Source organism: Epinephelus moara, chromosome 19 (assembly GCF_006386435.1).
Source record: "Epinephelus moara isolate mb chromosome 19, YSFRI_EMoa_1.0, whole genome shotgun sequence".
NCBI classification, from domain to species: domain Eukaryota; kingdom Metazoa; phylum Chordata; class Actinopteri; order Perciformes; family Serranidae; genus Epinephelus; species Epinephelus moara.
Window position 1 is genome coordinate 2,947,815 of NC_065524.1, and position 13,672 is coordinate 2,961,486.

Genomic DNA, 13,672 nt, shown 5'->3' on the forward strand with positions numbered 1-13,672 from the left:
ATTGCGAAAATTAGGCCTATCCTGACCCGAAAAGATGCAGAAAAATTGGTCCATGCTTTTGTTACCTCAAGGCTGGATTACTGTAACTCTCTATTATCAGGTAGCTCTAGTAAGTCCTTAAAAACTCTCCAGCTAATTCAGAATGCAGCAGCACGTGTACTAACAGGAACTAAGAAACGAGATCATATTTCTCCTGTTTTAGCTTCTCNATTATCAGGTAGCTCTAGTAAGTCCTTAAAAACTCTCCAGCTAATTCAGAATGCAGCAGCACGTGTACTAACAGGAACTAAGAAACGAGATCATATTTCTCCTGTTTTAGCTTCTCTGCACTGGCTCCCTGTAAAATCCAGAATTGAATTTAAAATCCTACTGTTAACTTATAAAGCTCTAAATGGTCAGCCTTAGGGCAGACGCTGTCAGATGCGGGACTTAAAGTGAGGGAGATCATGACAGTGAGTAGGCACAGGTATGATGTTGTTTTAACGTAGCCTATGTGTAAAGTTAGTCTTCTAATTAGGAGTCGGGCCCTAAAATATAACTTTTGTCTTGCAGGTCTGAGAGCTCGTTAAAAAGCTACTGGAAGCCATCCATGGAGAGTAGGAAATGATGGAGCAACATACTGTCAGATCAGAAGGCAGAGTCGGCTGTGCCTGTGAAGCGACAGTCCACCATGCAGTCACCAGAGACTTATTTCACCGGCTGCACAATTAGTGGAAATGTGCAGATAAATGTGTATAAAGAGTAAGTGCCTGGTGCACCATGTTTGCGTTACATAGCAACGGTGACAGCGGAGTCCTGAGGGAACTATTTTTGTTGGCGGAAGACAAAGAAAATGCTTAAATTATCTATTTTGTCCTCATTTTTCAACATTTCTTAATCAGCCTTGCTTATTTAACTGTTGAACTGTTGTATAAAAGCAATATCACACTCGAGCTTGTGATGTTATACTCGTATATCGTCACGGCTGTGATTCGGTCATAGGCACGAGGCCGCTTCACTCCCTCTCGTGTGATATTGCTTAAATAGTATACATATGTGATCCAGAGGTGATAAAGGAGTGCAGCAGCAGTCTTTGGAGAGACAACTCAAGATTTGGGGTTCGAAACTACTACTGATTTTGCTGTTCTTTAAGATAAAAAAAAAACACCTTGAAGCAGCACCCAAGATTCATTTCTAGTACTACAAAAAGTATTTTTTTATTGCACTAAAACTTCAATTAATAGCATGGGAACTTAATCACAATTTATTTAGGACAGGTATTTATATGAGACAGGCTTTTAACTCCTTTGCACAAAACTCTTGCAGAGATGGAAAAAAGCTGTCAAATCGTTTATTCAAACCAGTATGAATATTACTGTGAAGGAATTTTGTCCTGTTACAGCCTTCAGCCTTGGTCAGTAAAGGAAATGGGTGACAGTTATGTTTAAGGTGACAGTCAGGTCAGCAGAAGGCCTAAAAGAGACATTGACGTCAGGCTTCTTTACCTTTGTTATGAACACACTCTATCATTGGTCTCCCAGTTCTGGTAGAGGGAGTACAGCTGTCCAGATAAGGGTGCCTAGCTTGGGGCCTTTGCCATAGCTTCCATGGTTAAGAGGAAGGGAGACTGCCCTGTGCCCCAGGCTCAACAGACCTAATAACCTTATTTGGGAACGTGAAGCAACTCGCAAAGGAATACTGTTTGGGTTAAATACAAGGACTGGGCAAGGACACCCTCAGAATCTCTGGATGGCATACACTATGCTTAACTCTATCAATTAGGAATCATCCATTTGATCTAGCTCAGAGAGACAGCACATCTACACTAACCTCATGCACTGACAGAGAGAGAAGCCCCTTTTACACTGCCTGTTCAAGGCGGGAATTTTGCCTCACTGACTTGTATAAAAGGTACTATTGCAGAAAGGGGGGGGCAGAGTTGCCTTGCCTTTAATCTGCCACCAGAGGTAGTAATAGCACCAAAGTACGTAAACTAAATTGTTTTTGTTTAAATAAGCGGCTGAAGGATTTCATAGAACAAATAATGATGGAGCGTGCAGCCGCAGCCTTAAGGGGCGATCACACAGAAATGAGACACTAGAGACACGGACGCTTCAAAGACGCTTGAAACGCTGGAAGCGCTTATTCAATGCGTGCTAGCTACTGGCGTCTGACGCTCAAAACGTTGAAAATATTTCAGCATCTACGCACGTCTAAAAAGAAGCGTCTACAAAAACTCGCGTCTAAAAAGACGCCAGAAAAACGCCCATCTAAATGGATGCTTGAACGCCGGTCAGACGCGCCGTATCATAGGAAAACAATGGTTTTACAGGCGTCGCGTTTCTGGCGTTTCATCTCGGTGTGATCGCTCCCTTACAGGGCCTTTATAGAGATGGTTTATATGGACCATGGACACTCATCAAAGAATATGTAAACAAGAAGCATATACATTTAGTTTAAGAACTGTTATGAATGCTTAAAATAAGCCAGTACAAGGAATAGGATTCTGAACCCCCTTAAGAAGGCAGCAGAAACCCTCTCAAGATGGATTGGTGATATAATGTTCTCCTAAGCAAGTATATTATTACTGATGTATTTTAGTCTGTAATCTCTGGTGAACTGTCTTGTGTGCATTGTGTTGTGCTTTTTTCACAGTATTGTGTTTGTGTATTTGGTTTTTGTAGTGTCATTAAAATGTAAAAAAAATGTATGTTATGCCATTGTTGTTTAGAAAGCACTGCCGACACATATGTTTTGTGTCGCACTTAGAGCACCACACAACACCACTCACAACCTGTCTTAATCTTTATAAAAATCCATTTTGTTTCTTTTGATTAGTGAAACACTTCAGAATCATCAGGTCTTTTTTTTTGCTTCTCTTGTTCACCATGTTGGTATACCTGAATGAATTATGCTTTGATGCCCACAGTTTTCTTAAATGAACTGGACAATAAAACTGTGGACAATCTAACCATGCTTAGAATGGTTAGTATGTCCATACTGACAAGTTTAAACATTTATATTTGTATGCACGATCTAAGCAGCTTAGCAGCTCAAGTTGCTCAAGTGGGTAGATAACCCAGTGGGCTCTGAGAGGTTTTATACATCCAAATACATTTTTTTTCTTTTAAAGATAAGTTATTACGCTTTTTTTGCCTTTATTAGACAGTACACAGATAGGCATGAAAGGGAGGAGAGAGAGAGAGAGAGGGGACGACATGAAGCAAAGGGCCACAGGTCAGACTAGAACCTGGGAGGCTGTTCAGGAACCTACAGTATATGCCCACTTGGGGCATACACTCTACCAGGTGACCTACCAGGGCGCCCCCACCCAAAGAACTTCTATAAAAATGGACTGTTCCTTAGTATTAATAGCAACCAGACCAGGTGTCTAACTGAGACCTGGATTATTTGACAAAACGTATAGCCACACCAGTGAAGTTTTACAGTACAATAAAATTAGATTAGATAGGATCAGACAGTTCACCCAACAAAACAGTCCTTAAACAAGCATTATTTTTAACATATCAAAAAACACATGGTGTTAAAAGGCAACTTCACCAAAACTGAGAATTCTAATATAATATTTCCATGGCCTTGGAAAGTTCATGTGTGAACATGAGCTGCTCTCTCTCAAAGCCAGAAACCAAAAAAGGAAGTCTCAAATTTGTGATGTCATAGGGTATACAGTCTGAAGCTGCTTCATAGGCAATGAATGGAAGACTGTTTTTTTTTGGACCCACAGATTGTTTTCTTTTTTTATACCCAACTGAGCTTTATTCTATTGTAGTGTTCTCTGTTGTGAAAAAGAAAGTACCCATACACTCAGAACATTCCCCTGGCTGCTCTCAGCGTCATCTAGAACATCTTCCACCATTCATTGTCTGTGGAGCAGCTCCACACCTCATACTAGAGGTCGACCAATAGTGGATTTTTAAAGGAGCTATATGTAAGAAATCTAAAGCAAATAGTCATAAAATCCTCCTAATATGTCACAGAGACAAAGGAATAATGTTCATATAACATGCTGATCTCACCGACAACAATAGTACAGACAGAATATTCGCATTTAAAAAAATATTTTACGGTCCGCAAATCATGTTTATGTTTTGAATTTGTGTTTTGGCCTGTTGCGCCACCCACTGCCGTCTACCAGTCACACAGTCAGTAGAGTGTCAGCATCAGTTAAAGTTTCGACTGAGCTACAGCAGTACGGCAAGCAGCATTAGCAGTGTCCCAGTACATAGCATTAGCAGCCGGCTCCTCCGCTGTATCCCGGCAGCAGCGTTAGCAGCAGAGAAGCCGGACTTGCTCGAACAGTCCACTGGAAAACCGAAGATCAAGGACGCGGCGACGCGGCCCTGCCACGGCAGCTGCCCGTGGGCAAACAAATCAGTCTCCAGCGTGCCGCTGTCCAGCAACCTTGAATCTGTAGGGGAGGGGGGGCGGACACGACTCGCGGCAGTATTTTGAATTTGAGTGCAGTAACCGTTTTGGCCACATTCTTACATACAGCGCCTTTAAAGGCCGATATAATAACGATAGTTTGGAGTAGGAAAAAAACGATAGCCGTTTGGCCGATAGTTAATCGGCCGATTCTATGTATCTACTGGCACAGAAGGGCTCTTTAGGACTAGGTACATACAGTACATTTGTGCACAGTAATGAGCAGGTGAAATGTCTGTCTAGCTTACATATGAGGTGTCTCAAGATTTAGGAAAATACAATTTTAATGAACATAATAAAAGAAAAAAGTCACTTGACATGCTGCTGTTTTGTGCTATGACCTATTGAAGTGCTCGAAGTTGTTATTTATGTGACAACGCCTGAAGGCAACACAGGCTCCGCTCCAACTGAGTGTGTGTACAGTGCCTTGCTGCGCTGCTATGTGAGCAGCGTGTTTGTCTGTGCGTAACAGCAGTCTGTTGATGGTCATTTACACACTGTCCATAACAATAACTATGTCAACTAACAAACTGCGCCGGGCTCGGGTCAGGTTTGGTCAGGAAAATGCTCTAGCGTGCTCACCTGTGTGTGGCGGAACTCCGCCGTGCGTGATGCAGAGAGCAGAGAATTGTTAATGCGTGACCATGTAGAGACAGAAATGACACGATGACATAACACGATAAATAGTATATTGCTATGTTATTATATGAAGCATCCGCCGAGCAAAATAATATAGCTTTAGTTTATGAAGAGATAAGATGGAGCTCTCTCCTCTCTTCGCTTTACTCACAAGTGTGTGAATTAACCTGGATATGAGGCGTCCGTAGCGCCAAATAATATAAAGGTAGTTTCTAACGAGCTACGACGAAAAAAAATAAAATCAAAAAATCAGCAGCAGCGGTCATATTTCAGCAGCAGCGGTGCGCCGCTGCTTGTTGCATATAGGGGAAACACTGATATAAACTCAATAATATCTGGCAACAAATCTTAACTGTCAAAAAAAACTAATTTCAAACTACTTTAAGCAGTTGCTACTGCCTGCATGTAGGGGGGGGGGTCATAAAAAACATGCACAGGGAAATATGATGCACATTTATGCTTGTTGAACAAGTGGTACTTATTACCTCCGACAAGGAGGTTATGTTTTTTGGCTTTTTAACTCGTGAAGGTTTTATTGCACTTAAAATCACGCTTACCGCTTATCTCCAGGTGGACTCCTCACACCTCCTTTCCCCACAAACATATACTGTTCAGAACCACAAAGCTCCACTGCCCTCCTTTCTCGCTCTTTCGCTCTCTAGCAGCCCCTCCCCTCAGCGAAATGAGAGAGAGAGAGAGTGGGGGAGGAGAGGAAACAGCTTGTTGCGCTGCAGGGGAAAAAAACTTTGCAACCATCGGCAACTATCGGAGCCTTTTTTCACCGATAACGATAGTTCGAAAATATCCTATCAGCGCCGATTAATCGGCCAAACAGATTAATCGGTCGACCTCTACTTTATACCCTATGACATCACAGATTTGAGGTTTAGCACTTTAGTTTTGGGATTTGGGAGAGAGTTGTTCATTTCTACTAATATTTTTGACTGTCTTAGACCATAGGAATAACATGTATGAATCTTGAAATTGGTCTACTTTCCCTACTTAGTCTTAAACACTAAAGGAGTGTGATCATTTACGTTTAGCTGAAAACAATCACCTAACTTTAAATTGCACCCATCTCAATTCACCACTGTCCCATACATTTACCTAGAGAACAGTAGCTGCACCATGTCAACCAGTGTATGTTCGGCTGATTTCCTGAGGAGCTCTGCAAACACAAAAGAGAGACAGACATTACAACCAAACTGAGTAAAACAAAGAAGCAAATACTGCAGAGACAGCCAGACAGAGAGACATTTACATCAACTTCAAATACAGGCGGGTTTATTTGCGTTCTTTTTCAGGATTTTCAACTGGGAACGCCCACTGAGCAATTAGCAAAAATCAGTGAGGTAGGTAAGAGTGTCAATCGCTGTTAATAATAGTAACTGAAAGGGTTAGTTAGTTGGTTAGTTAGTAAAACAGTCTAGAGTTTGCTTGTAATACTTGTTAGAAATGTCACTCACGTTGAGGTTGATGAGTGTTTATTGCGACTCACCGCTTAGGCGCATCTCGAAGCAGATCCTGAAGCAGGACTGCATAATCTCACAAACAGACTCGTTGGTCAGATGGGATCCAACTGGTGTCAGCAGCAGAGTCCTCAGCACCTGAAACACAGTATGATATGTCTGTACTAAATTCCTTTGTCATATCAGTGACATTTATCTAACAAGTAATTAAGATGAGGAATTGGAACTAATCATTAGCTGAAATTGTCAAGTAAAATCACACTAATACCACTGCTACATGCATGTTTTTTGTCCCCAGCACAAACATATACTGTTCAGAACCACAGAGCTCCACTGCCCTCATTGACAGACATTGCGGAGGTACCAAAAGGAGCTTGAAAAATGTGTAGTTCACTTTCCAAGCAAATGCTGGGATTTAATTGGACATGAAGGGAAACCATGCATACCTCTGCAAAATCTGTGCCCAGCTAACCAAATTTTAGAGATATTGGTGACACTTACAGGTGCTGGTCATATAATTAGAATATCATGAAAAAGTTGATTTATGTCAGTAATTCCATTCAAAAAGTGAAACTTGTATAATGTATACATTCATTCCACACAGACTGATATATTTCAAGTGTTTATTTCTTTTAATTTTGATGATTATAACTGACAACTAATGAAAACCCCAAATTCAGTATCTCAGAAAATTAGAATATTGTGAAAAGGTGCAATATTGAAGACACCTGGTGCCACACTCTAATCAGCTAATTAACTCAAAACACCTGCAAAGGCCTTTAAATGGTCTCTCAGTCTAGTTCTGTAGGCTACACAATCATGGGGAAGACTGCTGACTTGACAGTTGTCCAAAAGACGACCATTGACACCTTGCACAAGGAGGGCAAGACACAAAAGGTCATTGCTAAAGAGGCTGGCTGTTCACAGAGCTCTGTGTCCAAGCACATTAATAGAGAGGCGAAGGGAAGGAAAAGATGTGGTAGAAAAAAGTGTACAAGCAATAGGGATAACCGCACCCTGGAGAGGATTGTGAAACAAAACCCATTCAAAAATGTGGGGGACATTCACAAAGAATGGACTGCAGCTGGAGTCAGTGCTTCAAGAACCACCACGCACCGACGTATGCAAGACATGGGTTTCAGCTGTCGCATTCCTTGTGTCAAGCCACTCTTGAACAAGAGACAGCGTCAGAAGCGTCTTGCCTGGGCTAAAGACAAAAAGGACTGGACTGCTGCTGAGTGGTCCAAAGTTATGTTCTCTGATGAAAGTAAATTTTGCATTTCCTTTGGAAATCAAGGTCCCAGAGTCTGGAGGAAGAGAGGAGAGGCACAGAATCCACGTTGCTTGAGGTCCAGTGTAAAATTTCCACAGTCAGTGATGGTTTGGGGTGCCATGTCATCTGCTGGTGTTGGTCCACTGTGTTTTCTGAGGTCCAAGGTCAATGCAGCCGTCTACCAGGAAGTTTTAGAGCACTTCATGCTTCCTGCTGCTGACCAACTTTATGGAGATGCAGATTTCATTTTCCAACAGGACTTGGCACCTGCACACAGTGCCAAAGCTACCAGTACCTGGTTTAAGGACCATGGTATCCCTGTTCTTGATTGGCCAGCAAACTCGCCTGACCTTAACCCCATAGAAAATCTATGGGGTATTGTGAAGAGGAAGATGCGACACGCCAGACCCAACAATGCAGAAGAGCTGAAGGCCACTATCAGAGCAACCTGGGCTCTCATACCACCTGAGCAGTGCCACAGACTGATCGACTCCATGCCACGCCGCATTGCTGCAGTAATTCAGGCAAAAGGAGCCCCAACTAAGTATTGAGTGCTGTACATGCTCATACTTTTCATGTTCATACTTTTCAGTTGGCCAACATTTCTAAAAATCCTTTTTTTGTATTGGTCTTCAGTAATATTCTAATTTTCTGAGATACTGAATTTGGGATTTTCATTAGTTGTCAGTTATAATCATCAAAATTAAAAGAAAAAAACATTTGAAATATATCAGTCTGTGTGTAATGAATGAATATAATATACAAGTTTCACTTTTTGAATGGAATTACTGAAATAAATCAACTTTTTGATGATATTCTAATTATATGACCAGCACCTGTACAGCAAAATAGTGAACAAAAGCATCCTGTTTCCATAGATAGTGCTAGATGATATACTGAATATTCAAGACAGTTTTATGACAGACAGTTGGAGGTAGAAACTGATATGACAATTAATGCTCTTCGTGTGCATTCATTTGGTCATGTGTTTACATTTATGTATCAGTAAAGGTTAAGTTGGTACGGTGGTCCAGTGCAGGGTAGTGCCACCACTTGTATTTTGGGTTTCTGTCTGTAACTTGTGTTGTGACATTAAAGGCTGTGAATTCATCAGCTATAAAGATAATATATATATGACGCCCTTGTTTCGAGCTGAAACAAGGCCGTCATATCCAGCATCAAATCTGACCTTCTCATTGTTACACGATTTCTGATCGAGCAGGGAAAAAAAGGGAGAGTGAATTGTCTTTTTTCACACTTAACCATCTTGTCCTGCTCTACTCATGACTCTTTACTCACAAAAGTCTTGTTCCAACTACATTTTTAAGACCCCAAAAATTAAATTAAATTAACACTTGTGTCTCAGTTTCAACAAAACATTAACAGTAAGCTTCACAAAGGTCTCAGTTATTGGAAGGCTGCTGCACTGTACTGCATTAACTTGTACAAGGACTGAGACAACATGAACCTCATTTGACGGGTCCATCAGGTCAGTTCAAGACCGCTGTAGTTACTGGTAAACATATTGTACCTGTAGAATTTTCATGAGGACGACTTCATCGCTGGCAGGGTCTGTTCCCACAAATCTAGCGTGTGTGACTGCATCTGCCATGTTCTCAATGGCTTCTGCTGCTGCTTCATGGTTAGCATCTGTAAACAGAAAAGAAACACACAATTCTCTCAGACAACTGACTCAGAAAATTCAGACTTGATTAGCTTGATCTTGACAGCGTTTAATAGGGAAGAACACTAAGAGGAAGCCAAGTTACTGAGGGTAGCCGGAGTCTCAGAGTTGGGATTGATTGTGCATATGGAAAATTTGACAAATGATTTGTGTGTTTATGATTAGCCTGCAGCTGAGGCAGTGTCAGTAAGTGTGGAATACATTCAGTGGCTACTTTCAGTAGGTAGGCCTACATCTCTACCATCTAATGCAATCCAACGCAACAGTTCCACCATAAATTTGGCCTTCATAAAGCTTGTAAGTTGAGGCTCTGGTGACACAGTCAGTGAGGTTTAAATCCAACTATATGGTGATTGATGAGATCATACATACAATGTGGTGGTGTTGAACTGGAAAACCTTTTATTGAAAGGTGCTTCGAATGCCCATGTACTTACTACATGAGGGAAGCTGAGTACTAAGCCCCTTTCCCATTGCACAAAAACCTACCAACACCCGCTAACACCTGGCTTTTTCAATGTAATGGGAAAGATCACGATCCACATTCATGCTTGGGGCAAATTACTTTGGATAGTTACGGTTATTTACATTGATGGAAACACAACACTCAGGTGAACTTACCAATTTTAGACCCTCCACCATATAAGAAGAAGTAACCACTGTCAAGTTTTCACATGCTGCTCTCTACTGTTTACTAACCTGTTTTCTGCACCGTCTGTGACGTCAAACGTGACACACTAAAAACAACCCCTTTTTCAACTCTTTTTTTTTTTTGCCACTTTCCGACATTCTATAGACAATTATTATTAGCTGTTATTATTAGTCATATTTCTACTACCATTATACACATTGATTATTATTGTCATGTACATATACTATCATATGTTAATATATAGTTACAACAGATGCTACCACAATTACTGTTATTATTATTATTATAATATTATTACTAAAATTAATGTTCTTTCTCTGTCTCTGTCTATCTTTATGTATTATTTTGTCATATGAATTACTGTAAATTTATTATGTTGATCTGTTCTGTACGACATCTATTGCACGTCTGTCCGTCCTGGAAGAGGGATCCCTCCTCAGTTGCTCTTCCTGGGGTTTCTACCAATTTTTTTCCCCTGTTTTTTTGGGGGGAGTTTTCCTTATCCGCTGTGAGGGTCCTAAGGACAGAGGGATGTAGTATGCTGTAAAACCTTCTGAGGCAAATTGCAATCTGGAAATCCATCGGTTAAAAAAAAAAAAAAAAAAAAAAGTTTTGTTTTTTTTTCCTTCCTTTCTACAATGTAAATTGCAGAATCTGTCTTGAGAGATTAGGCAAATTGTGATTTGTGATATTGGGCTTTATGAATAAAATTGAAAATTGAATTGAATTACATTACAAAGGTATATCTGACAAAGTGGTCACTGACTGTATGTTGACCATTTGAGAGTTTTAGCCATTTATCTCCCTCTACAGCCAACAGGGTAGGGGTGTGCCATATCATATCATTCACAATAATACAAGTATAATTTTTAGTATAACATCAAGAATTCATATAATTATATTCGACGACGTACTGCACAGAGGGAACTCATTCAGCGCCTCCTCTGACAGCAGCATAATGTCTCTCCCTCTCTCACCATGCACACACGGGAGTCGGTGTCGTCAAGTGATTTTGTCATAAACCTTTGGTAATGTAAACCTAAGCGATGCACGCAGCTCAACAAAACACTACATATATGTGAATGTGCAATAGTCACTGTAGCGTAACAGCTTGTCACAGGTTACAGTGTGATGATTAGAGGAGAAATGGCAGAGCATAAAGGTCCAGGTAGAAAAAAAAAAAAATCCAATCGTTTAGGATTCTGCTAAAAGAGAAGCAAATCACCTGTTGATATATATATATNAGAGAGAGAGAGAGAGAGAGAAAGAGAGATCCCAGGGTACATTTGTTCTATTTTGGAACTGTTTAAATGTGTAATTTGTGGTAGATTTTATTTTGCTGTACTATTAATATTGTATACAGAATCTGAATCTCACTCTTACTGTTGTTGTTTACATACTACAGACATAAGAGTTGTTTAGTTTTTACTGAATATTTGAAGGCAAACTGTTAGGTTGACATTCTATGTCCTTAAATTGATAACAAAATATTTTTTTACTCATTTGTCATATTATCAAGAATGTCATTACCACAAAAATACCTTAAAATATTGTGATATAATTTTAGGGCCATATCGCCCACACTGTCAATACTGCAGTTATTTTTCCATGGAACCTATCTATGAATGATTCACAGTCAAAAAGACAAGTGTATAAGAATATTACACTACAACCTCTATCAGCAATGGGGTAAAGAGCAAACCTGCAGAGGCCTAGTTATATCTGCAGTTAGAAGGCTTTAGAAACACAGCAGGGTGGTGAGACTGTGGTGTGAACTCCCTCTCCTTCTCTCATTGCTTGGTAGACTTTAGAATAAAACAGGACAGGATACATTGGTAGGCTGTCAGGAAAAAGATGTGGAGCAGTGTATGACTAGCCCTACCTGTGATACATATGGTTGAAACCCACTCCAAATATTTAAATTCAATTTCTGAATGGAAGTGAGAACTTTGGGCACTGAAAACCATTCTGGGCCAGACATGACAATAAATCAGACTGTGTCACCATTCCAGCACTACTGTAAATGTAGGCTGAGAGTGTTAGTAAACTCACAACCAAGAGCACAGTGCCAACAGCTCAACACATAAACAAAACAGGACAAATCTGGTACAGTCTATCCACATTTTCCTTCAAACCCTGGGATCTAATGGCCAGATGTGGCCTTTTGTTGGGGGCAGGCTGGGACAAATTGGCTGTCAGAGCAACAGGAGCCAGTGTTTTTGAAACCTGAGTGGCTGGCTAGCTCTCTGCCTGGAGCCAGCCTGTTTTCCTTTCCCATCGCCCTCAGGAGCAACAATTCATTAACTAATAAGCACGGGGGGGAGAAAGAGAGGGGAGCAGAAGAATGGAGGGAGAGACTGAGAAAGGGAGGTACAGATGAGGATTTTATAAAGTCAAGCAACAATGCAGCCTGTCAACATTAAGACTCTGAATTGTGGAAAAGATGGGCAGCTCAGGGTTTGAAGTGACACTGAACCCTTCTGTGTGATCATGTGATTACTAGTAGACAATGTTATTTCTTTGGGAATTACCCACATAGCAAATGTTTGGGAAATTTTGGTAATTAGCAGCTGTTGTGAAGACCTGGAGTGCAGACAGTTTATCAGTCAGAAATTGGTTAATGGCTTAGAACTGGTGTATGAGTGATTAAGACAGAGAAATGTTAACATCCCCCCAAATGCGAGGATGACAACAAGCAGGGAAGTTGTACTGAATTCATCCAGTGCTGAGCCACAGAAACTGAAACCACAGGGGGATCTAGCAGAATGTTAATATGTGGTATAAAACACTAATCCTTCTCTTGGCACTATCTATACAAGTGGCGTCCAAAGCAAGGATTTGGGGGGAGTCATTGTTAAAACAACACTAAGGAAAGGAGAGGCTCAATATGAGTAGTGCGTGTGTGTGTGTGTGTGTGTGTGTGTGTGTGTGTGTGTGTGTGTGTGTGTGTGTGTGTGTGTGTGTGTGTGTGTGTGTGTGCCTGAGGGTATGTGAGCAAAGTCAATAGGGGTTTGTAGGGGTTTGAACTAGCTGCCACATGAAGCAGTCTAAGTCATATCAAACTCTGGCCACAAAAATCAAAGACATGGCGTGAGTGAGAGCAAGCCGAGTGGGCCCATTGGCTGCTTTTTACAAGGGCAACACACAAAAAGCTCTGGAGCTGCACTCTGCATGAGGGCCGATGAGATGAGATGAGATGAGATGAGATGAGATGCACTTTTATTGATCCCACAATTGAGAAATTCCAGTGTTACAGCAGTCAAGGGTAAAGAGTCAAATTAAAGATTTCAATATTTAAAAAAACTTTAAAAAAAACTTTAAAAAAACTAGGCATGCAGAAAAAAAGTACAAAAAATACAAGAAACAGCAATAAATAATAATAATAATAATAATAATAATGAGCAGTGGATAAAAAGTGAGCAATGGATTAAAGTGAACATGTTTAGTGCAAGTGAATATTGAATGTGCAAATAAACAACAACATGGGGGACAACAATGCTTATTGTGGTGTTTATAAAGTGTCCATAGTGT

At 40.6% G+C, this 13,672-nt stretch overlaps 1 protein-coding gene across 7 annotated transcripts in view; it reads right to left on the reverse strand.

Moving 5' to 3' along the window:
* Nucleotides 1-13,672, reverse strand: part of gbf1 (golgi brefeldin A resistant guanine nucleotide exchange factor 1) — a 238,024-nt gene that overhangs the window by 92,376 nt on the left and 131,976 nt on the right. For all 7 annotated transcript variants that reach the window (XM_050070669.1, XM_050070665.1, XM_050070663.1 and 4 more), the window contains 3 exons: nucleotides 9,338-9,456; nucleotides 6,563-6,671; nucleotides 6,172-6,232 (listed from right to left, as the gene is read on the reverse strand). In XM_050070669.1, coding sequence (XP_049926626.1) covers nucleotides 6,172-6,232; nucleotides 6,563-6,671; nucleotides 9,338-9,456 — 289 coding nt within the window. The remainder of the gene's footprint in view (nucleotides 1-6,171; nucleotides 6,233-6,562; nucleotides 6,672-9,337; nucleotides 9,457-13,672) is intronic.